The sequence below is a fragment of the Vigna umbellata genome, chromosome 5, assembly GCF_029865625.1.
Source record: "Vigna umbellata cultivar VRB3 chromosome 5, Vumbellata_1.0, whole genome shotgun sequence".
Classification (NCBI taxonomy): Eukaryota; Viridiplantae; Streptophyta; class Magnoliopsida; order Fabales; family Fabaceae; genus Vigna; species Vigna umbellata.
This window is the reverse complement of record NC_142169.1, coordinates 23,342,675-23,366,815: the sequence shown is the minus strand read 5'-3', so window position 1 is coordinate 23,366,815 and position 24,141 is coordinate 23,342,675. Positions and strand designations below refer to the sequence as shown.

General features: G+C 34.4%; 4 protein-coding genes and 1 long non-coding RNA gene across 7 annotated transcripts; 3 read left to right on the top strand and 2 right to left on the bottom strand.

The window, feature by feature from the left end:
- Positions 1–699: 699 nt before the first annotated feature.
- LOC124827217 (bZIP transcription factor TGA10-like) lies at positions 700–7,930 on the top strand. Of its 3 annotated transcripts, none has more exons than XM_047300226.2 (11): positions 700–1,415; positions 1,493–1,596; positions 2,330–2,418; positions 2,623–2,745; positions 2,912–2,980; positions 3,092–3,151; positions 3,287–3,364; positions 3,479–3,554; positions 3,643–3,914; positions 4,519–4,758; positions 7,046–7,930. In XM_047300226.2, the coding sequence occupies exons 1-11, from the start codon at positions 1,216–1,218 to the stop codon at positions 7,193–7,195; spliced, it is 1,461 nt and encodes a 486-aa protein (XP_047156182.2). In that variant the 5' UTR covers positions 700–1,215; the 3' UTR covers positions 7,196–7,930. The 3 variants fall into 3 exon arrangements, with proteins under 3 accessions (XP_047156182.2, XP_047156183.2, XP_047156184.2); XM_047300227.2 differs by having other exon boundaries at positions 701–1,415; positions 1,496–1,596; positions 7,046–7,929; XM_047300228.2 differs by lacking the exons at positions 700–1,415; positions 1,493–1,596 and adding an exon at positions 1,734–2,031 and having other exon boundaries at positions 7,046–7,928.
- A 65-nt stretch (positions 7,931–7,995) lies between these two features.
- Positions 7,996–8,635, top strand: LOC148197961 (uncharacterized). The gene is made up of 2 exons (XR_015786731.1): positions 7,996–8,274; positions 8,360–8,635. It is a non-coding gene; the product is annotated as an uncharacterized LOC148197961 (long non-coding RNA).
- Positions 8,636–15,499: 6,864 nt separating this feature from the next.
- LOC124846504 (polygalacturonase inhibitor-like) lies at positions 15,500–16,642 on the top strand. The gene has a single exon (XM_047323772.2). The coding sequence runs from the start codon at positions 15,585–15,587 to the stop codon at positions 16,581–16,583; it is 999 nt and encodes a 332-aa protein (XP_047179728.2). The 5' UTR covers positions 15,500–15,584; the 3' UTR covers positions 16,584–16,642.
- Positions 16,643–17,397: 755 nt separating this feature from the next.
- LOC124846498 (small ribosomal subunit protein uS10y) lies at positions 17,398–19,110 on the bottom strand. Its single transcript, XM_047323768.2, has 3 exons — positions 18,916–19,110; positions 18,719–18,832; positions 17,398–17,759 (listed from the first exon to the last, which is right to left on the bottom strand). The coding sequence occupies exons 1-3, from the start codon at positions 19,025–19,027 to the stop codon at positions 17,617–17,619; spliced, it is 369 nt and encodes a 122-aa protein (XP_047179724.1). The 5' UTR covers positions 19,028–19,110; the 3' UTR covers positions 17,398–17,616.
- A 1,421-nt stretch (positions 19,111–20,531) lies between these two features.
- LOC124846497 (alpha/beta hydrolase family protein) lies at positions 20,532–24,141 on the bottom strand. The gene is made up of 5 exons (XM_047323767.2): positions 23,354–24,141; positions 22,022–22,106; positions 21,739–21,908; positions 21,360–21,634; positions 20,532–20,991 (listed from the first exon to the last, which is right to left on the bottom strand). Exons 1-5 carry the CDS (start codon positions 23,727–23,729, stop codon positions 20,815–20,817), a joined length of 1,083 nt encoding a protein of 360 aa, XP_047179723.2. The 5' UTR covers positions 23,730–24,141; the 3' UTR covers positions 20,532–20,814.

Here is a 24,141-nt window from a genome sequence, read left to right as displayed (position 1 = left end):
TTATTAAAGGTTTCTATAGTAAATGCTATTTGTGTTTGTATTAAATTTATATTTTAGTCTATCTATATATAAATATTACCCGTTTTAATTATTTTCCTCTCACTTTCTAATTAGTTTTAATATGTTAAAATTCATAGGTATTCAAATAAATTTAAATATACATACAGATCAAAACAAATTAAAAGAAGATGTGTTAATTAGTAATAAAATAAGTAATTTTAAAATGTAAAATTAGAACGTGTATATATATATATATATATTTATTTATTTATTTATTTATTAATTAATGTATATATGTGTATTAACGTACATATGTATAGAAAAAGAGAGAGAAAATGTCTGAAAACATGTCACACATGTAAGAAAGTAAATGATAGAAAAAGAATAAATGTTTAATAAACAATAAATGGTATTTAATCAGTTTTAGTTTTTATTTTGTCCGGGTTCAGAATACTTTTGCTTTGGCATTAACTTTCACAATTACTTGTTTTTTTATTCAGAAATTATAAATTTAAGAAATTCTTAATTTCATTACTCTATAAAAAAAGATGTATAAATTAAAATGTGTGTGCTAAATATGTTAAACGAAGAGAGCCGCCTGAGGGATCAATGTGTAAGCGTGTGCATGAATGTCAATATGAAAAGTTGAACACAGAGCATGACTTTTTTGGTCATTTAACTCTATAGAATAAGTAGGTTTCGCACGGAAGCTTTTAATTTTAAGGTGGTTTTACCATTCCATCTTTCAATTCAAAATTGGTTTCCTCTCTCCCATAAACAAACACAACCTAAGCCATGTTTTGTTGAAACCTCTTCTCTGGTTCTTTGAGAGATATATAGGGTTGAACTTGAAGAGGGTGGTGCCCTGAGAGGACCGTTTAATCTGTAAAAAAAAAAAAATTTGGTTTGAGGAAAGTCATCGTCTAGTTTGAAGAGAGAGAAAGTAGTGTAATAGAAAAGAGTGTTGTCTTTTGTTAGTTTGTGACTTTGCATTCAATTCCATTCTCTCTCTCTCTTCTGTAACTCGCTACAAGCTATTCGACTATAACCGCCTCCCTCTTTTACCGTGGAGGAAGAGAATGATCTCAAGTGAAAGACAAAGAAGGCGGTTTCACCATTGATGGGGTTTTCGAGAGCTACTTTAAGAGAGAACAAGAACAGGAGACAACATAAACAACAGCAATAACATCAATCCTTTTAGGTTCTTCTCTCATCATGGCTTCCAAGACCACCAACCAAACAACAAATAATCAATTGGAACCACTTCCACCACCTCAGTACCGTCACCCTCATCCTCATCACTATCAGTTACAACAACACCAACCCCAAAACCATCAAGTTCATGACCATCAAATTTCTTTTGGAATGATGCAATCCTCTTCTTCGTCTTCTTCTATCCCTGGAAACTACCACCTGTGAGTTTTTTTGTCTTACATTATTCTGTGTTTTTTTTTTTGTTTCTTTTGTGGTTCAACGTGTGTGTTTATGTCAGCAGAGGCAAGGATTCCGGGGCTTATGACTTGGGTGAATTGGATCAAGCCTTTTTCCTCTACCTTGATGGACAAGCAGACCCCTCCACTGTTCAAGACCAAAGACGTGAGCTTTCTCGTAAACTCTCTCTCACACGCACACACATGGAAATTTCTTTCTTTGTTTTTTTTTAGCTGCTAACCTTCTCCAAATTCAAAAGAGGGACTTCTTCCCTCTCACTTTTCGTTCGTTTGTGAGATTCTCTTTGTTGGGTCACACCAAAAACATGTTTGGCTGATTCCTATCTGCAGGAGCTTCGTACTTCCTTTGACCAAATCCTTGCAGAGATGGGAGGAGCAGAAGATGGAGTAGATATTCCCATTTCTAAAAAAAAAAAAATAGGGGAAATTGATCCTCTCTTTCTCTCTCTACATTTATTTTTTGTTTAATTGTTTTCTTGTTTTATTCCTTGGATGTATGAGACCATGACATGTAACAAACCGGTGTCATGATCTCCTTCAAACAAAAACACCACTTGTACTGAAAAGGAAAACCAGTAGGGTATGGGGCTTCCTTCTGCCTTTACTTTCTTTGCTCTCTTTTCTTTCTTCCTTTTTTTCAGTTTGGAATGAGAGCTACAAATGCATGATAATTCTATTACCAATTTAATTGCCTCTCACCTCTTTCTCTCTCATTTTCACATTTGGGTTATCTCTTAATCATTCTGTACCTCCAAAACAAGACCCTCTTTCCGTCTCTCATTTCTCTCACCTTCTCTTCATTATAAATATAAACTTGCTTAGATATATTTACACATGATTGATGTTGCTGAATTTCGTACATGTATGCGTCTCTGCAGAGAACTCATCATCCGGAATGAGGCCTCCGACTCTCAACATTTTCCCATCCAAGCCTATGCACGTAGAGCCATCATCATCCAAGTCCAAGGTGTAATCATTATCGATACCTCACTGTCCACTTATATTAGATATATATATATATATACTACACTCTCACTCTCTCTTTCTGTTACTATTCCTTGCTGCATACATAGCCTGATGATGGTGATAAGTTTTGGTCAATATTATTCGCTGTAAGTAAATAATAACACTATATTAATATGTTTTATATGTTTATATTTGATTTTGATAGGCTAACATAGAGTTAGTTTCTCCGCAAACAAGTGGTTCAAAGAGACCATCAGAGCCGTCGATGGAGTTGGCCAACCCTCGAAACGAAGCTGCTTCTGCCCCTCAACCACCCAAAGCTGTCAAGGTATACGAACATAATATATTTATATATATCAGAGAGTCAAAGCTATCTGTTATAGATGGCTAGGATATAGAGTTTGGTAGCATCTTTGAAGCCTCAGGTTCTGACCTTGAATATAATTCTTGTTATTTTATCTGAAACTTTTTAACCTATGCCTTTAATATGGCAGCGAGAGAGCAACCGCAAAGGTCCAACGTCGAGTTCTGAACAAGAAGGACCAAAAACACCAGATCCTAAGGTTAACTTCTTGATTTTGTTTTTCTTTCTTCCTTATCCATCCTTTTCAAGCTAGTTACTAATTTTTCAAAATACGCAAGTTAACGTATCCGCTTTAAAACGTTGTGCACAGACACTGAGAAGACTTGCTCAGAATAGAGAGGCAGCTAGGAAAAGCAGGCTTAGGAAAAAGGTGAGTGATTCCCAAGGAAGATTATTTTAACTCGACTCTGTTGTTTTACACTCTTTTGGTAAGATTTTCAAAGGCCCCTTACTTCTTAGTCATGTGCCATTCGGTTTGTCTTCTTTCTCTGTCTCTCTCTCTCAGGCATATGTTCAACAGCTAGAGTCAAGTAGGGTTAGGCTTAATCAGCTGGAACAAGAGCTACAACGTGCTAGAACTCAGGTTAGGAAGAATAAAACCACATATGCTATAACTGGCCATGACACTGCTAAAGTTTCCAACTTCAAACACCTGTGGTTTTTCAAACTTACAAGTAATGCGTGTTTCTATTTTTAGGGCATGTTCTTGGGTGGAGGTTCACTTTTGGGAGGAGAGCAAAGCCTCCCTGTTGCTATGAATACCATTAGCTCGGGTCTCAATCTCTTTCCACTAACTAGATGATATCTGTTCATGCTTTACTCTCTTATATTTTCCTGATAAAACTTTTAAATAAATTTCAGAGGCTGCAATGTTTGACGTGGAATATGCAAGATGGGTTGAAGAACACCACCGCATAGTGTGTGAGCTAAGAGCTGCAGTGCAAGAGCACCTTCCTGAGAACGAGCTTAGACTCTTTGTGGACAATTGCTTGGCGCATTATGACCAAGTAATGAACCTCAAGAGCCTAGTGGCCAAAACAGACGTGTTTCATCTGGTTTCTGGCATGTGGAAAACCCCAGCTGAACGTTGCTTCATGTGGATAGGAGGATTCAAGCCTTCTGAACTCATTAAGGTACATAAAATTATTGTAACCAAAAATGGTTCACAAGTTCTATTTTTTCAAATATTAATATATTTGTGGGGGTGATTTTATGATAACTGGGAAGTGTTTCGTGCGGCGAGTGTGAGGAAATTGGGGTGCGTTATACACGGTATACTCATTACAAGAAGTTTGTCTTATAAATGCTTGAACTCCGTTTGTCGGTGGGTTAACAAAAAACAAAAAGTAGGGTATGAATTCAATGTCATCAATGAAAGATAAAAAGGAATGATGAAGGTTTCCCGTAGTGGGTAGAATTAGGCTTCATTCTCATATATAATGCCATACCTTTAACTGCAATTCATGGTTAGAACAGGAGATGATTAAGAAATTAGGGTATTAAAGAAAAAGGGAGTGGCATAGGTCTTTATCTCTCATTTTCTTCTTCCAGCCTGTTGTTGATGGGAAATGGAGATAAGGTTCACGTTTCCATTTCCATCTCTTTCAATGTTCTATAGTAATCAATTAATCTCACTACCATAAATTGTGTCATTTTATAATATTCTTCATATACATGGATGATTATAGTATAACTATTTGAGCTTACTTTTATATTGATTTAATTTATGTGTTTTAGATTATTCTGAGTCAAATTGAGCCTCTGACGGAACAACAAATATTGGGTATATGTGGATTACAACAATCGACTCAAGAGGCAGAAGAGGCTCTCTCTCAAGGGCTCGAGGCTCTCAATCAATCTCTTTCGGACACCATAACTTCAGACTCTCTAAGCTATCCTCTCAATATGGCTAACTATATGGGACAAATGGCTGTGGCCATGAACAAGCTCTCCACTCTCGAAGGTTTCGTTAGACAGGTACGTTGCACTACTTTGACTTAACGTGCATCTCCCAAATTTTTAATGTGTGGGTATATATATAGTAATGCTATTCATCACACTTCACAATTAATATTCTCTACAATTGACTTTTTAATAATGAAACAATATATACATATATATTTCTTGTGTTATCTCAAAGAATGTATTATTTTATGCGTGTCAATATCATTACTCCAAAAACATCTTCATCATGGACATTGAATTTGGCATTGGTGATTTGGTGAGGGAGTTTGGTGACCGTTTGATCTTGGTTGATTTGTTCAGTGGTCCCTACGACAATGTTTCCATAACGAAACCATGTTTCCATAACGAATCTCATGGGGTTAGGTAAGAAGAAGAATCTTTTGTTCTTTGGGTAGGGAAACCTGCCCCAACCCCATAAACTACTCCTTCCATATTCATGTCTTTCTCTTGAGGTTGTTACATGGAATCTACAAACACATTATAAAATCTGCATCTTATTTAGAGCTCTACATTGGGGACTAATGTTTATATCTCGAAAAGGACTCCTTTTCCTTTCGGATTTGTCTGGTACAACTACTTGGACACATTATATATATGTGTAATACCAGACACAGGCTAAATAAACATACACCTTAATAAGGAAAATTACGTGCAACCCTATTGGAGTTTTGTGTACTAAAGATTAAAAGCTGTAGGAAAACAACATCTCGATTATAGTACTAGTTAAGATTAAATACCTAAATATAAATTTAGCTTGTTTGACATAGTTTGGTACCAACGCATATTAAAAGCATACTGCAAAGTTACCATAACAAGAACAATAAAACATATATAGCTAAAGTGCAGTAACTGTAGTGCTGAAAATTTAAATTGTTTTGAACATTTCATTAACATTGAATGCCAATACCAAAGGTAAGTGTATATACTGATCATATACACGTGACACTAAACAGATGAGTGGTCCCTCACCAATACAATTCTAATCGAAAGATATTTCTTAGCCCCATATCAGTCTGATGTCATGGTCATAAACGTTTGACTTGAAGACACAACATAGACCCTTCCCCATAACTTCCGTTTTGACTAATTCAAACAAATGGACAGTGTTGAGTCTAATATGGAGCTGTGTTCTCTGAGTGGACTTTGGGTTTGAAACGGATGCAACATATGGTGTAGATGAGTTTTGAATGGAATGGGACATATGCTTCTTTTCTAAGTAGGATTAGGCATTTCATTTTGGAATTTTGTTGTAGTAGAATTAAGTTAATAGTGTAGGTAATCTGAATTTCTTTGGGAAATATATTATAGTTAATCTACACCAGTCATATTCATTTTTTCACCAACTTTTATTAGTAATTTCTATAGATGAATAGATTGTTTAGTTAAATACAAGGAAATCCAGAATAGACTAATAATCAGGAGTAAAACATCAAAACAATGGGAAACCGAAAACCAGAGGAATCTTTTGGTAGATAGACTAAGCATAATGAGTTTTGCAACAACCTTTCCCTAATTCATATCTAAGCTCACCACTGGTAGTTTGACCACTTTTATTATGGATTCTATAGACTTCTTTTAGCCACAATGCTGACTTAAAACTACTCCTACATGGTCCAGTGTTTACTGTGATCATTATTGTTATGTTGTCACCATTTAAGAAATCCAATCTTTGAAAACATTGTCTCTATGTTGAACAATAATAGTCAGTTAGTCACCCTATTTGAATAAAATGCATAGACTATATACTAATTTTATAATATAATAGTGTGTTGAGTAAATTCACGATCCCGTCACAAATCTTCTACCATCTTCCAGGTTGAGTGCTTTTAAGGTTAAGGATCCAAATTTTGATTAAAAGTTCCACAGTTTGACTACGAAAATTTCACCAGCAGATAAGTGGGTAGAGATTTCAATCTTATTAATGTTGGAAAGCACGAAGAGAAGACTGACACTGTTCCAGTTTCTTTTCCACTCTATTGTGTCTATTTCTGACCACTATGATTTAATATTTTTTCTTCCCAGTTGAAGTTTCACGCAAAAGGTTGATTTTCTACCCACACATGCATTCACAAAAATCAGCCCATACACATATAATCTTATGAGCAAAATTAAAAATAATACACAAAAAGTTTAAATGCAATTCTTACAAGTATTAACAGTGTTAATTCAGTGTTTTGTCTCGTGAAAGTTATCTCCATTTCAGTAAATCAAATCATGAATAGTAATTGAGATTAAATGCTAGTTTCTATATTAAACAGTGATAAGAATAACATTAAGTTTTGTACCTGAAACTTTGCAGGCAGATAATCTTCGGCACCAAACCATTCACCGTCTGCATCAACTCCTAACGACGCGTCAAGCAGCAAGGTGTTTTCTGGCGATAGCCGAGTACTTCCATCGTCTTCGAGCTCTGAGTTCATTGTGGTTGGCACGCCCTCGCGTTGAATAGCAACGGCTAGTTCATGCATGCGTGGCATTAGTATTCCCTACCTAGCTACCTATATACCATATAATATAATATAATATATAACATGCCCTTAATTTATAGCTTCTTAAATTTCCGTTTAATTATATAAATTTAAATGTTCTCTCTTTATTCTGGCAGCATTGCGCGGCACTGTAGATAGACAGATAATTATAGAATTAAATGTTAACAACTGTAACTCTTGAGGTATTTTCTTTCTGCAAATTTCTCAAGGTATGTGTAGGAAGCCGTTTTTGTAAAAGATGTTGGGGGAGAATTAATGGATTATAGGTTGAGTATAATAAAGATCAAAAGAAGTCTTTTTTTTTTCTTTTTTTTTTTGTGTGTGTGTGTGGAAGTTTTGTTTCCTCCGAGATAGAGCGTAAGACAGTTTTTGCTTTCCAAAGGTTGCATGCATAGGCTGTCTTGTCATTGTCATTGATGAAACCATATATACATTGGTTTATTCATCGAATTTTATTATTTTTTAGTTATATTATTTGCTATATAATATATTCTACAATCGGTATTATATATTTTGCTCCATCCTACGAATCAGTTAATTAGGTGGTCCATTATTCTATAAGGTTAGTTGTAACAGTCAAGAAGAAAATAGGAAAAAATTATTATGACAAACTGCATTCTTCGTTACAATGATTTTTAACCACTCTAAATAATAATAATAATAATAAAATATATTGAATAAAGAATTATTGAAAGTAGTTTTTTTTTGGATGTTACCGAAGGATGTTCCGAAGGATTTGGGCCGCCGGTAAAAACAATGATATGGTCAGAGTCATTAGCGAAGGATTTAGTCAGCCGTTCAGGAAATCAAATTAAACATTTTGGAAGATGATTCTCCCTCTTCGAGTGACATAAGCCAGAGCACTTAGAAACCTTTAGAAGCGTTTAGAACCCTTCTTCTCCGCAACCCTAGTGTGCACATCTCTTCCTTCACAGAGGGTCGGCTAGTGAGAGTGCTTCTTCGTTCAGTGCGTGTGACCTATCGGAGTCCTGCTACCGTTGTGGATGGTCGTCCATTCCGCCATCATTCTCGGCCAGTGGTAAGTGTTCCCATCCTTCTCCGTCTTTTTTCCCCATCTCTGGAATAAACTGAGTGAAATTTGTGATTACTGTCTCAAACCTCAGGAAAACTCCCAAACCCGTCTTGCACTAGCGAGAGCCTTAATAGGTCTCAAAGCCAGTCGTTCGAAAAAAAGTTCGTGCGTGAAACCCGCTGCTGAGGAGGTCGAGCACGTGGTAGCACTAATGCTTCTCCCGTGAAGGTTAAAGAAAGTGCTTTTTGATTCCTAAAGGTGAGATTTTTAAAATGGTACATTCTAAAATTGTAAGACTATTGTTTATTTTGATGCATTTTTGTGTTTGGAATTGGTATTGGTTTGGGTTTTGAGATTTCCAGTGATATCATTTGGTGTTCCAGTGGTTTAGGTTCTTCCTGTATTTACTGTAATTACACCTTCATTCTGTGTTTACTGGTTTAGGTTCTTCCTGTATATATGTGATTAGTTTATAGGGTATAAAAATAGGGTTATGGATACTGAAGTGATGGATTTATTTATAAATAAAACATTATAGAATACATTGAAATATTTGGGAGAATGGTTTTGGATGAATTTGGGAGAAGGGTTTTGGATGCATTTGTCTTTGTCTGGTGATTACTCTGTGATTTGTGTAATGAGTAATTGTAGAATTGCTGACATTACTAGTAAATAATGAAGACAACATCACACTAAAATAACTTCAACGAGAGCTTTGTTATCTTTTAATACTTTTTTTATGTTTATTGAGTTTTTAAATAATTGAAGTTTCAATATGCTAGAGTTGCTCATGCCTGATCAATTTGTTAGTCTTGGAGCCAAGCATCAGTAATTTGCATATAAATGTTACCAAGAGAATTTACTTTACTTTTTGAGTGAAATGAAAAAAATAGTCTTTTGATAGCATGATAACATCATATGTCTTAGTTGCCTACTTCGTGAAAGAGATATGGTGTAATCATTTTAATTATTGAGAAACTTTTTAGCATGATATGATATGAGCCATATTATGAAAATCTAATTTTTGGGTGCAGATTTATGATTTACTAAAAAATAATCACGTGGCTTGTCTTCTATGCAGCTTTAAGCATCCATGCTTATATACCTTTTAGCTTTAAAGTTATCATATTCTTTGTTATTTCTCTCTTAAAATGATTACAATGTTGTGTCATTTATTATTATTATTTTAAAAAACTATAACATAATACAACATAGAATAGTAAATAACAGTAGTGATGATATGACACTAGAGAAGTCAGGTATCTGATGTATCAGAACCACACATATTCGAATGTAAACTTTGAAGAACGAGAACCTATTATTATGACATGATTCACATGCATGATGAAAACAGCGTCGATGGAGAAAGCTTACGCAGAGATTAAGAGAAAGGAGAAAGCACACAGAGAAGGACGAGAGGATACTTATACGAAAACAAATCGATTTTTTAAACGAAGAAGTTGTGCATTTTTTACATGACTTTTGTTTCTTCACGACTCAATTTGGAAGTTGTCTAATCTCTCAACAATTTCAACAAAATATAACTAATTACTATGAATAAGTAATTAATTGCATGTAACTAAAGTTGTTGGAAGACTTGACAACTTTTAATTTAAATATACGGTCGTTCTTGGCAAGAAGACTTCCAATTTAATATCGTAATTGATTAAAAAAATTTCCATAACGAATTACTAATGAAATCTATTACAAAAGTGTTTTGATCCGTATAATGTAGAAAACATCTTGATTAAATTATTTGTAGTGTATATTTATGGTAATTAAGCTATATAAGTTTATAATTAAGTATTAGAAGTATGTAGATTGTTAATCATTGATTGAATAATTTATTTTAATTGATAAATAACAATTAATTTGTATGTTCTTGATCATTGATAAATAACATTACTATGTGAAAAAAAAAAACATAAAAATAAGCAATATAAATATATAAATGTGAAAGCATTTCATAAATAGATAATAGTCATCAAGATCCAAATAAGTATGTATAAAAAATAAATTTTGAAGTTCAAATAAAAATGTAATAAAATTAAATTTAAGAGGGTTCAGATGACTCAACAGTGGTGATCATGCCTTTCTCAAATTGAGAAACTCAAGCATCAAGATTATCAAATCTAGCTTCAACAGAAGTACGAAGATCACAATTCTCATACATAATATTTGTGAAGAGAGTAGAGAAATATCATGCGGTTGTGGAGATGATGTGCGCTCATTACAAATTGGTTAAGGATCATCACATTTGTGAACCCACTAATCATCATTAATGTTTTTAACAAAACCAAATGATGTTATAACTTCAATATCAATTTGAAAAGACCTTTTAACTTTTACAAGGCTCATCATCAAGAGGAATGTCAAAAAAAATTGAAAAAAAAAATGTCAAGACATTTGGGATATGGTGAAAAACGGGTACAATGAACCCAGTGAGGACGAAAATTAAACAATAGCACAAATCACTGCGTTGAAGAATCACGTGCAAGAGATGGGTCAACATTGTATTTTCTCTACAATGTAGTAGATAAGTTGGAATTTGAAAAAATAGTGAATGTCACATCGGTAAAGGAAGTCTGATAGATATTTGAGGTTGCATATAAAGGTGACAACCGCATTAGACAAGTCCGAATACAAGATCTCAAAGGGGAGTTTGAACAATTGAAGATGAGCCCAAAGAGCAGGTAGCCGAGTACATAACTCAGGTGGAGAAGGTGGTTAACTACCTCGTCAGGAATGGAGAACAAATGCAACCAAGCCAGGTTATGGGAAAGATCTTGAGATCCCTCACAAAAGATTTCGAAAGTATTGTGTGCGTCATCGAAGAATCGGAGGACTTGTCAATTCTCATAGTAGATGAACTTGTTGGGTCATTAGAAGCTCACGAAAAAGGAGAAGGAGTTGGGATGATCGGGTTGAACCTCTCGACTAAGCACTATGACATAGTTTAACTCGAATGAAACTCAGATTACTCAAAGTCGAGGTCCTTGAGGTAGAGGACGAGGAGGCCAATAATGAGATGGACGTAGCTGAAGTAATTTTAAGCATGATAATGTAGAGCAAATCAATTAGCAAAATTGGCGTGGTCGAGGAGATAATTCGAGTTGGGTGTTTTAAGTGTGACAAGTACGGTCACTGTGCAAACGAGTGTAGATCAAGAAAGTGCTACAATTGTGATAAGTCTGGTCACATTGCTAAATTTTGTTGAGTTGAGAAGAAAAGTGAGAGAAACCTTCTTACAAAAGAAGATGATGAAGAAGAAATGAGGTTCTGTTGAGCGTCGAGTTGTCAAAAAACTCGACAATGCTGATAAAGTGCTCGGAAACGAAGTTGGTGAACTCAGAGGTAGTACCATGTTTGAAATTGGATTTTAAGAAGATTGCCACCAACTCGGTATGGTATTTAGATACTAGAGAAAACAATCATATATATGGAGATGAAACTCTCTTTGATTAACTCACCCATGTAGAGGCCGATTTTGTGTCTTTCAGATATGACTCCAAGGTAGCCGTGAAAGGACGTGGAATAATTCGGCATATGCAGAAGGATGGATGAGTTAGAGAAATTATGGACACTTACTATGTTCCTAAGTTGAAGAACAATATTTTAAGTGTGGGTCAATTGATGGAAAAAGGTAACCCGTTTAATAAAGGACCAAGGTACTATATTTGAAAGATGAGAATGGTCGTCTTACAGCCTGGGTAAAAATGAAGAGAATCTGGATGTATAAAATGGAGTTGAAGATCTTACAAGAGAGGTGTTTAAAGTTGGACATGAAAGATAAATCTATAATATGGAACTTTCAGTTTGGACACCTTAACTTTGGAAGCTTGGCCGAGCTCTCAAGGAGAGAACTAGTACTCGAATTACTTGATATAGAATTTGAGAAGAAATTTTGTGAAGAATGTGTGCTCAAAAAACAGTCAAGAATGAAGTTTCCAAACTCGGTCATGTACAAGGCAAAAGCGCAACTCAAATTGGTACACACCGACCTATGTGGACGTATTACTCCTAGCTCATTCAGTGGTAAAAGGTATTTCATCTCATTTATAGATGAATTTTCTAGAAAAGCCTGGTGTATTTTTTACAGGAGAAGTCGTAAGCACTAAGGGCATTTAAGATGTTCAGGGTGATGGTGGAAAAGGAAATTACAAGAAAAGTAAATCATTATGGTGTGATAGGAGAGGTGAATTCACATGAGCAAAGTTTAAGGAGTATTGTGAAGAGTATGGGATAAGGCGTTTTCTTACAGCTCTATATTCACCACAACATAATGGTGTGACAGAGAGAAAGAATATGACTATTTTTTATATGGTCCAAACTATGCTTAAAGGGAAAAATATGTAAAAGGAGTTTTGGGCGGAGGCTGTGCAGTGTGTTATATATGTACAAAACAGTTGCCCAGATTTGAAGCTGGATGGAATGACACTATAGGAAGCACAAAGTGGAAGAAAGCCAAGTATCAAACATTTTAAAGTTTTTGGGAGCATAGCATATGGACATATTCCAAGTCAGCTCAAAACGAAATTTGATGACAAAAGTAAGAGGTATACAAAAGTTTACAAACTGTACAACTTGGTTTCAGAAAAAATTGTGGTAAGTCGGGATGTCCAAATAAATGAAAATAGTGAATAAAATTGAATTAACTCGAAGGAATAACCTTCAGATATGTATGAGTCAATAAGCATGGTGAAAATGAACCTATAAGAACCAGATTTTAGAATCTAAATTTATAACTCTACTAAACAACAAAGCATTTATGCACAAAGCACATATTAAACAAAAACAAGGATGTTGTATCTGTTACTTTAAAAAAAACAGAAAAAACAAAAACATGGTTAAACTCTGGTTTCATAAACTAAAAAAAACATATTTTTTTTTGTTAAATTAGGATGGATGCGAATTGGAAAAAATATTTCAGGGTAGGCACAGTAGATGACCACTTAAAGTAATTTAAAATTGAAAGTCAAGCAATTTACAGTCCCTTCTAGTTCAATTGTACCTTTCAAAATATCACCGTCAATTACTTTATAATATCTGTTTAATTATTTATTTGCTTTGAACCGAGTAATTTGCTTAGTTTGGTTTTTAGACTTTTGGAGGAAAAAGAAAAGGTTATAATTTACACGGTTTACTATTACAACACTTTTGGAGATTGCACATGACATCATAAATTAAGTGTGCATTGCGCAACTTTCACAAGTAGAAAAAAGTTCTTTATCACCATTTTATTATCATTTAACAATCTCTACAGAGATAAAATTATTTGAGTAAAAGTTAACTTTTATATTTTTAAAGAACAAAAATGGTGAAAGGTATTGAAGAATAGTATGAAATAAATGTAAAAGAAATTATGGGATTTAAGTTCAAATGTGTATTTGTGGTTAGAAAGGCTGGATGTCAATAAACAGGATTTTGATTGTGGGCTAACTGGGCACTTGACCAACTTAATTTGGAGTTTTTAAACCGTGATTTCAGTTCGTTTGATTTTTTTTAAAGTAAAAATAAATATAAAAGGAAATTTAATAGATTAATCTTTTATATTACATCACTTTAAAGATACACATATAATATTACAAGTAAATCGTTAATATTTGCATAATAAATTTAATGACTAACTTTAATAAAATAATTTAATTGATTTGATTAAAAACATTAATTAATCAATTAAGAATATGTCTATAATTAAAAATGTTTCTAATATAGATATAAATAATTTAAAAAATACAAAATTAATAAAGAAATAAAGTTTACAAAAATTGTTGAACTAGTTTTAATATGATGAGTTAGTTCATCCTATTCCATTTTTAGAGAACCAACGATGAGTTAGGGTTCTCTGTTTTACCATCCAATAAATAATATACGTTGCAATCTTTCTCATTCCAATAAACATTTTTATTTAATTTTTTATTTTTATTGATTATTACACTAGTGGAAAAAGAAGCATTATATGTAAACTGATTGTAGATTGATTGCATTTTACAATGTATGTCATAGTTGATTTTAAAAAGCATGTATAATGACTGATAAATCCAACTACGTTATAATATGTTAAAGCTAATATAAAAAACACAGATCAACAAGACCATCCGTCATAATAGATTATTTTTACCCATCATAAAAACAATTTTTGCACTAGTGTTATTTTCGTTTATCATAATTACATAAGAACTTAATAATAAAGAATTGAAATAATCATACTAATAAGTTGTATTCCATTATAAATAGTAAAAAATAAAAATATACAAGATAATAGATTATATTTCCATATACTTTGTTATTTCTCAAACATAAATAAATTGTATAGTAACATACATGGTGTACCTAGTTTGTCTATAAAATATTTGGATTTTGTCTTGTTGATTTAAGTGGTTATATCAAATTATTTAATCCCATTGTTTCTAAAATTAAAAGGTCAAAAAATTTTATTAAAAAATTAAATTAACAAACATTTGGTTTAATTGATGACATCTATTTATAATAAATGATGGTTTTGATTAATTTATTATTTGCGCATTTGATATGTGGTGTTTTAGTAAACTTCCTATTAATAAACATATATTTAACCTTTTAAACTTGTGGTCGATGACTTCTTTTAACACTGTAATCCTGAAAAATGTAATTTTTGTTTTTTAGAATATTGAAGTTTGCAATTTGGTTTTGTTGAATGAGTATACAATTTTAGAAAAGGAAAATAACTATTTTAAAAATAATTGGTTTTTTAGAAATTTTGCCTTCCATGAAGACAACTGGCTGCCACAGCTGCCAGACCTGATAATCATGAAAGTTGGCATACAACTCCCAAGTTCAAACTCTTTGTTCTTTTTTGACTAATCCAGTCCACACATTAGGCATAGACCAACCCATTAATCAATACAATAATTTATCTATTTTTCCTAAGCTTGGTGCCTAGCTTGCCCACCATCAAAATTATGCTTCTCAAGAGATTAGGAAACTCTTAAACTAGAATATGTATATTTTTTAAAAGTAAATTTTAAATCTAATTTAACTTTATAAAAGTAAATTTTGTTTCCTTATATTATGTGAAATCTTTTTAATTCTAAGATGAGAGATCTCCAACAATTTTCTCTCTTTTCTGTTCTTCAACAATAATAAATTGAGTATGGGATTCCGTGTTTGCAGATTTTGGGTAACGAGTATGATAAAAGCAATGAGATGATGTTAAGATATGGGAGCTTTCGTCACTACCGACATCATAGGAGTGATATTATTAAATTGTTCCAGCGCATGCTATAAAATTCAACACTCTCCCACAATCGTTTCACAACCTTCTGATAGCACCCAAAATGGTAACTGTGTTAAGATTATGGTTTGTGACGCTGCTGTTGTTCTCCCCAGTTGCATTGTCTGAACTGTGCAACCCACACGACAAGAAAGTATTGCTGCAAATCAAGAACGACTTAAACAACCCTTACCTTCTAGCATCCTGGAACCCCGACACAGATTGCTGCCAATGGTACTGCGTTGAATGCCACCCTAAAACGCACCGCATCACCTCCCTCGTCATTTTATCCTCTGTTCCCGAAACCAATTTCTCAGGGCAAATACCACCCTCCGTCGGTGACCTACCTTACCTAGAGACCCTCGAATTCCACAAGCTTCCTAAACTCACCGGCCCAATCCAACCCACCATCGCTAAGCTCACTAAACTCAAGGAGCTCTATATAAGCTGGACCAACATTTCCGGCCCAGTACCCGATTTTCTGGCCCAGCTCACTAATCTCCAGTTTCTCGACCTTTCCTTTAATAACCTCTCCGGCCCCATACCGAGCTCGCTTTCCCGGTTGCCCAACCTGTTGTCCTTGCGCCTCGACCGGAACAGGCTCATTGGTCCAATCCCGGATTCCTTTGGATCATTCAAGAGGCCTGGCCCAAGCCTTCTGCTGTCCCACAACCAGCTTTCGGGGCCCATTCCTGCTTCCCTGGCCAACATAGACCCACAACGGATAGACTTTTCAAGGAACAAACTGGAAGGCGACGCTTCCATGCTTTTCGGAAGCAACAAAACGACGCAGATGGTTGACGTTTCGAGGAACTTGTTGGCGTTTGATTTATCGAGAGTGGAGTTTCCCACCAGCTTGATATCGTTGGATTTGAATCACAATAAAATCACCGGAAAGATTCCAGTGGGATTGACCGCAGTAGATTTTCTACAGGGGTTCAACGTGAGCTATAATCGACTTTGTGGTGAGATTCCGCAGGGAGGAAGACTGCAGAAGTTTGACGTGGATTCCTATTTTCATAACAAGTGTTTGTGTGGATCACCCCTTCCCAGTTGTAACTGACTTTTCAGTTCACTCCACCAACCTAAATGCTAAATTTCTAATTCTAATTCAAATAAAAATACTCGTTCCAAAAACATTTATACATTGAAAGATGATGTCAAGCTTTGCAGTCGCCCAGGTTTCTATTCTTAAATAACTATGAAACGGATAATGTTGATCTAGTTTCATATTGTCTTTCTTGACTTCTAAATATTTCATAGATATTGTTTTAGTTCCACACAACAAAATAGAAACAACAAAAAATGAACGCAGAAGCATATCAGTATACATTCAGCCATGCATATTTTGCGAATAGAAAAAAATTATGGCACCAAAAGTTGAAAAAGTGACATTCGTTTTTTAACACATAAAATATATGCAAAAAGGCAATATTAATATAATATTGTAACGCCATTCCCTTACAATATTTATTCAAGAAAAAAAATAGTTTAACACTACAGATATGCCTAGGAAGATAAATAAGTCATCAAGATAATGGTTAAGGTAATGTGAAAACAGAAATAGAAGGCATGTCAGTGTGTCAATATCGTGGTTATATAATTTATGCGTCCCAGTTCATAGTAAAAGAAAATCTGATTTATTCATTCAATCACATTTTGAAAATGCTAACAGAAAATCTCAGTGGGTTCAGAAGCTATAATTTTTTTCGTATCGGAAAAATCGGCACCCTTTGAAATCAAATTAATTCGCTCAATACATTTTGTCTGGTCTTTATTTCGTTTTCACTTGGAAGAATATCTTGAACTAGTTCACCATCAGTATCAGGTTCGAAAATTTGCCGGAAGTAACAAAATGAAGACATAATGATGATAACTGAGGCCAGAAAAAAAGTGTTTTTTAATAACTTCAAAACAACTATATCATAATAGTTTCTGGAATTTCTTCAGATAACATTTCTCTGGTATTTCATCAATGTCTACAACCGTAAAACTAGATAAAAGAAACCAACTCAGTCAGGTTATCAAAACTTAGAAATACAGAATAATAATGGAGAAATAACTAGGAAGCATAACAATTAAAATTTGGATTAAGATCAGGCGTCTGCAATGGTCACCTCAACCTCCACACCAGGTTCAATTGTGATCGAGGTAATCTGCTTTACAACATCTGGGGAACTGTAAAGGTCAATGACTCTCTTGTGCACACGGAGTTCAAATCTGTCCCATGTGTTGGTACCTAAAACATGTAGCAGTGTCATGAACACAAGGGACAGTATATCTCATTCATCAATAAACAACATTCCGAAAGTACAAACACTGGACACAATACTCCAAAATAAAAATCACCAGGCTAAACAACACATCAGTATCACTGTTCCAAAAGCACGTGAAAACTGGACACAATACTTCAAAAATCAAAATCACCAGGCTAAGCAACACGTGAACCGCATGAAATTAAAAAAAAAAACAATATAAGCCAAGAAAACACTACATAAAAAGCTTTTACCCCAACAGAAGTCAGTTTGGGGCTTCAAAAGAAGACCACGCGTACAATCACATTATCAATTGCAAGATAACAAATGACAAAACAATCAAACCGGCGCCTTTGCATAGGACAGTATGTTTATCATACAGCATCACAATTGATTGAAGAACTTTCTGACTTAAGGACCTAAATTACTGGAATTTGGTTTGCCTCTGTGTCCTTTCATCTCAAACTTAATATTTTTTCGAAAGAAACATTTCAACCACCCCTTGTTCATTTTTCAACAAACACAGTAACATGGTCTTAATTACAAAAAAAATCATAAAATTCCGTTCCCTTTCCCTTCAATATCCTCCATCATCCAAACGAAAAAGGGTTGAGAAGTCCAAGATCTCAAGGAATGCACCTTTACAACTAACACTTTTCTCCATATAGGATGATTGATATACACTTGTACTGTATTACAATTTAATCCAATTTAACACCATTTTTTTGCATCAGCCAGTTAATTAGTCACTACTTCCAATCATCATGACTTGTCAAATGCTAAAGGCCAACCATATTTAAAATTACAGCTAGTATCAAAGCAAGATCGAAGCACAAACCAAATTGCAGAGTAAACATGAACGCAGCAATATAAGAATCATATAATAAAAATAAAAGTGAAACGCACGATAAAAATAATAAAAGAATGAAAAAAGATAAAATACCTTCACCGCAAGGGGATTTCCTTGTAGTGATGTGAAGAACCTTAGTTGGCATCCTAACTGGTCCCTTGACCCTGAGGCGCTTGTCCTTTGCACCGCGAACCAAGTCCGAACAAACTAAAAGTAACATCAAAGTTGAAACATAAGCCTAAGGATTGCAGGAAGCACAAAAAGGAGAAGTTGAATGAATTGATGCATACCCTTCTCGAGATTTTTGACGTGCTTGGAAGATAGGGTGATCCTTATCTTGTGAATCTGTTCCTGAGATTCCTCCAAGCCGGGCTTGGTGGGTTTCATCGCAGCGTATGCCATTGTTCACACCCAGGGAAGAGAACGCTGCTTGTAAAGGTGAGAGGGAAGAAGGAGCAGAAAACCTACAAATAGGGTTTTGAGTTTCCAGGGCAAAATATGTGTTAAAACTAGAGGTGGTCAACCCGGCCCATCTAATTGGGCCCAATGTTGGCCCATCTTTAGTTTCATTTTGGTTCTCTGATTATATCCTTTAAAAATAAGCATATTTTATAAGAGATTACGAAGTGGTTAGGGCTAGATTTGCAGCTCATGAAAATGTTGGACCGGATGAGAATCTTGTTTCAGATAAAAAAAAATTATTAATAATTAAAATTTTAACCATTATATAAAGAGGCACAATTTTTAACTTGTTTGGACTCTACTCAATATATTATTTAATATAATATAAGATGCTGGTCACTCGATATTATATTCAAATGTCCTATTCTTTTATAATAAATAAGAATAATTCAAACAAAAGCTAATACATAAATATTATAAACGGAATAATTAAAGCTAAATAAGCACTGATAAGAATATGAAATGAGACAGTACGAATATTTACATATTCATCTCATTCCTATATCCCATTAGAAAAATTAAATATTATCTATATCCATATTTATAACTAATTGATACAAAAAGTATATGTAAAAGAACAATTTGAATAATACAAAAAAAATGAATAATATGCTCGTGACAGGTTCATTTTTTATCGATTAAGAGAATTTCATCCTGACTTTCATAAGTTGTTCAAACCTTACAGGACTGTTTTTGAAACAATAAATTAAATAGAATAATTGATGTTTTTTAATTATAAAAGATGATTTTTTATTATATTAAAATAAGAATAAATTTCAGGAATATAACTACTAAAATAAAAAGGAAATTATTTAAAAAAAAAAACACTAAAGAGGATTTTTCTCGATGGAAAAAAAGAACGCATTTCATCGAAAGCTCAATGATTCGTTAATAAATATTCACTTACCCTGTGATTACTATAGGGAAACAAATAGAGAGAAAAGATCAGACAAGTAAATGACAAAAAATAAAAAGGAATTAAGTAAAATAATAGTTGTTTGACATTCAATAAAAAAACTAAAAAAGTATATTAAATAAAAATCAATGTCTTATTTGAACAAATTAGTTTAAAACTATTGATTTCAAAAAATAAGAAATTAAATGCATTTAATTTAATGAACAGATCACAATTTGCAGATAAAAATAAAATAAAAAAAAACCAAGATAAAAATTACATTTTAAAAGGTAACTATTTCTAAAAGAAAATTATGTTCACATATCTTCTAATTTATTTTCATTAAATTTAATAAGAAATTTTTAAAAGTAAAAGAATGAAGCATTACAGAAGTAGAATGAATGGATATCAGAAGGTGTTATCCAGAACTCACTCAAAAGTCTTGGAAAATCCCATCATTCTGGCTCCTTTTTTATCACCTTGTTTATTCTCTTCTAACATTTCACCCAAAACACAAACAAACCAATGAATGGATATCATCATCACAAGTGAAAACTTAAACAGAGATCAGAATAGTTAAATCCCATCCAACAATTGCATCAGTTTTTTCACAGAATTCTATCCCATCATTTTAACTTCAATGTTACAATGTACATCTTTTCTTGATGATTGATTATTTACAACAACTCCTTCCCTCTTCATTTGGGGACAGAGATCCGAGGTCAATTATGCATGTTATTAGTTTGGGTGAGAACTGGAAGAGAGGATCAATGTATCAATAAACAATGTAAAAAGCAATTTCTTCTTCGTGTGCAATGAATCAATGATCCTATCACAACTGAGACTCTTTCCATGGTAATCTATCAAGACCATCTTTGATGGCTCTTCGAAACTCGTCATGGTGGAGAATGAAGGATGAGACATGCCCACCTGTGACCCATCTCACCTCAGAACCTGGCCAAGCTTTCTCAAGTTCCAAGATTGAGTGCTTGGGGATGTATCCATCGTCCTGCAAAACAATGTTCACAATCATTAAGAGCAGAAATCAAGTGGCAAATGCAGACATCTCAATAAAAACAAGACTTTGTAGACACCAAAGAGTCCATTCTGAGGATTTCGTATACTTTTAACTTGTTCTTTTGTCGTCTCAGTAACAGCCATATTCAGGAACACAGAAATAAGATAGCAGAAAGTGATGTGTTTTCAGACAGTCGAATATCCATGTAAAGGAGCATCATTTATCTGATAGTTCATGCACATTTATCGACATACATCTTGAAAAGGATCTAAACGGATATATAAACAGAAAAGAAATTTAAATGAATGATTGTTAGACGTAAATTTCTTCCAATTTTCACCAAAACACATGGAACTTACAGTGGCAGCAACAAAAATTACAGCACTGGGACTTTTGGGAACTGGAAAACGCGTGACATCTGTGAGAGAGAGAACATTTCTCATTCGCTCTCTAACGTCCTCAAGAGTCATTTCAGCCTTCTGGGTTGCAAGATCCTCCCTCAGTGCTTCCCAGGCGGTGCCATGCTTTAAAATCCCTTCACAGAATGCCACAACAGCAGAATGTGGAGATAGAAAAGGGAGTGTTGCAACAGGTGTAGGGTGAAGTGATCCAACCATGGCAGCATGTACTCCTCCTGGAGTACATTCAAACATTGCAAAAATCATATAAAAGGAAAAGCCAAGAGATTTGAAATGTTAAAACTTGTTTGATTTCTGCACAGGTTCGGACAACCCTTACCCATGCTAAGTCCACAAATACCCATCTTGCCAAAACCTGCTTCACAGTCCAGCCAGTGTAAGAGACTGCGAGCCTCTTCAATGGTTGCTCTTCCTAATAGAAGCAAGTCACTGACACACAGAAGTTTCGCACCACGCTGCAGCACAGGCCGTCTTTGTCCATAAAATGGACTGCAGTTGCAAAACCACAAATGTAGAGCATATATTAAACGAACAGTATAAATAAAACAAAAAAAAAGGATGGTCCTTTTGGTTTCATCATAAGATCATGAAAAGTGATTGACCTCTCAAGTACCATGGTTGCAATGTTTTCCTTCATCAGCGGTCCACCGAGACGCAATCTTCTCTCAAATGTATGGTCTCCAGTTCCTGCACACAATGGAGATGGGTGAATATATCTTAGTTTTAAAGAAAATGGAAAGATCTCAAAAGACTTGGCTAAGAGGATATATTATTCTGGGTTTCTGTAGAAGAAGTTCTTCTAACATAATGAACTTATCAAACTTTTAATCTAAATAGTAAGATCAATCAAACACTTATAACCTTAAATGCAAATAATTCATGAAAGGAATTAAAGATCAAATAGTAAAACAAACAGAAAATAGTTTAGTATGCCATTCGACGAAGTAACTATTGTGGGAAGTGAAATTCCAAAGACCACAATCTTTTTCCCTAATGGCTGATCCAATCCATCAATTGTATTGTTCACAGAACGAGGTCCCCTTCAATTTTGGTCAAACCACAAAATCAGATCATTCCGTTGCCTGTAAACAGACAAATAATACACAATAACTTTCAACATTCTATGTTAAGTGCTGACCTCAAACAATGTCCTAAAGGAAATCCTAATGCAAGGTCTTTGCAAGGGATATGATAGGGAGGAAAGATGTTAAAGATCTGACACCGACTATAGATATAATCAAATTATGGGTTTGAACTTCACTTCCGTTTACAAGCCAGGATTTATACGGTTGAGTCAAGCTCAAAGTTCATTTTCTAATATGACATTAGAGTTTATCTTGATGAGATATTGTGACACCTCAGTTTGCCATCGCACCATCCATAAAAATTTTTCCTACCTTACAAGTAGGTTGAGTCAGGGAGGCATAAAACTAACATTTTCAAAGCACAGATTAATTTGTCTAGAGGGAAGCAAATCAGACGACTAAAGATCATTACTACTATTACAAAACAACTATACAGTTTCATTCTAAACACTTTTAATAACAGTAAACTACAATGACAGATATTTGGTCAAATTTCTCTCAATACCTCAGTTTTTTACTCCAATACATACCCCTTAATTATATGAAAAATATTACACTGACACTTTTTACCATAAAAATGAACCCTTTTAATTGTTTGAAAACCATGATACTGTGTACCCTTCCAAGGGAAGTTGTTATAAAGGTTAACACAAAATAGAGACATTGTATGTAATCTCAAGAAATCACATGGTAGAAGTGCAATTTGCACTTAAAATAATGGTTGCATTAGTATATATAAGGTCAACCAGGCAAAAAGACTTTTTTTGTTATCCTATCATATTTTCATAAATTAACAATTACTAAACTGTTTTCCCCATTTGTGTACCAAACCAGCAAAATTGTTTTTACCTGCAAGATGAACAACACAGGCCATTCTGTTGGGGGACACAGACTTGGGCATGAGGAATGCAACCCTTGCAGTGTGGCTCTCTGGGGGCAATGCACCTAACAGTTGCTCATCACAAGGGGTTCTGAACACCCCTTCTCTCAAACTCGCATTCTTCGTCTCCCAAATGGTTCTCCAAACCGGTTCAATCAACCTCGGAGGCCAATTCTGCCCGGCCACTTCCGGGAACAACTGGTTTATCATCTTCTCCAGCATCTCCAGTTTCGTGCCACCCCAACCTCGCGAGAAGAACGGGGTGCTCATCTTAGTTCGGTGCATGAATGCTCCATAAATGTGGTCCAACACATAGTGAAGCATTCCCAGATTCACCGTCACCATTGTTTTCCCAGGCCAGTTGGAAAAAAATCAAAATTTGAGAAGAATCAAACCCGACCAGGCAAAAGGGTGTCTTACGGTGACAGTGATACACGAAAAGGAGAAGAAGATGTTGTGTAATGTGGATTATTGGTAGAGACAAATCAGATCTGAAAGACCGATGTTTTTGTCAAAAAATTATAGATGTCCACGAAAAGAGTGATTCATAGGTAAAATTAAAAGTTTGTTGCTGTTATTGGCAGCAAGAGAAAATTTGAGAGAGAACAACGAAGGGATATTGAAATTGTGTCGGGATTCGATAAAGGAGATTCAGAGAGAAGAGATATGGATGCTCTGTGAAAGGTAGAGAAGCAAAAGCAGACCAAACAAAATTGTCTGGTTTTGTGTAGAAAATATAAAACTGTGTGCGGAGGTG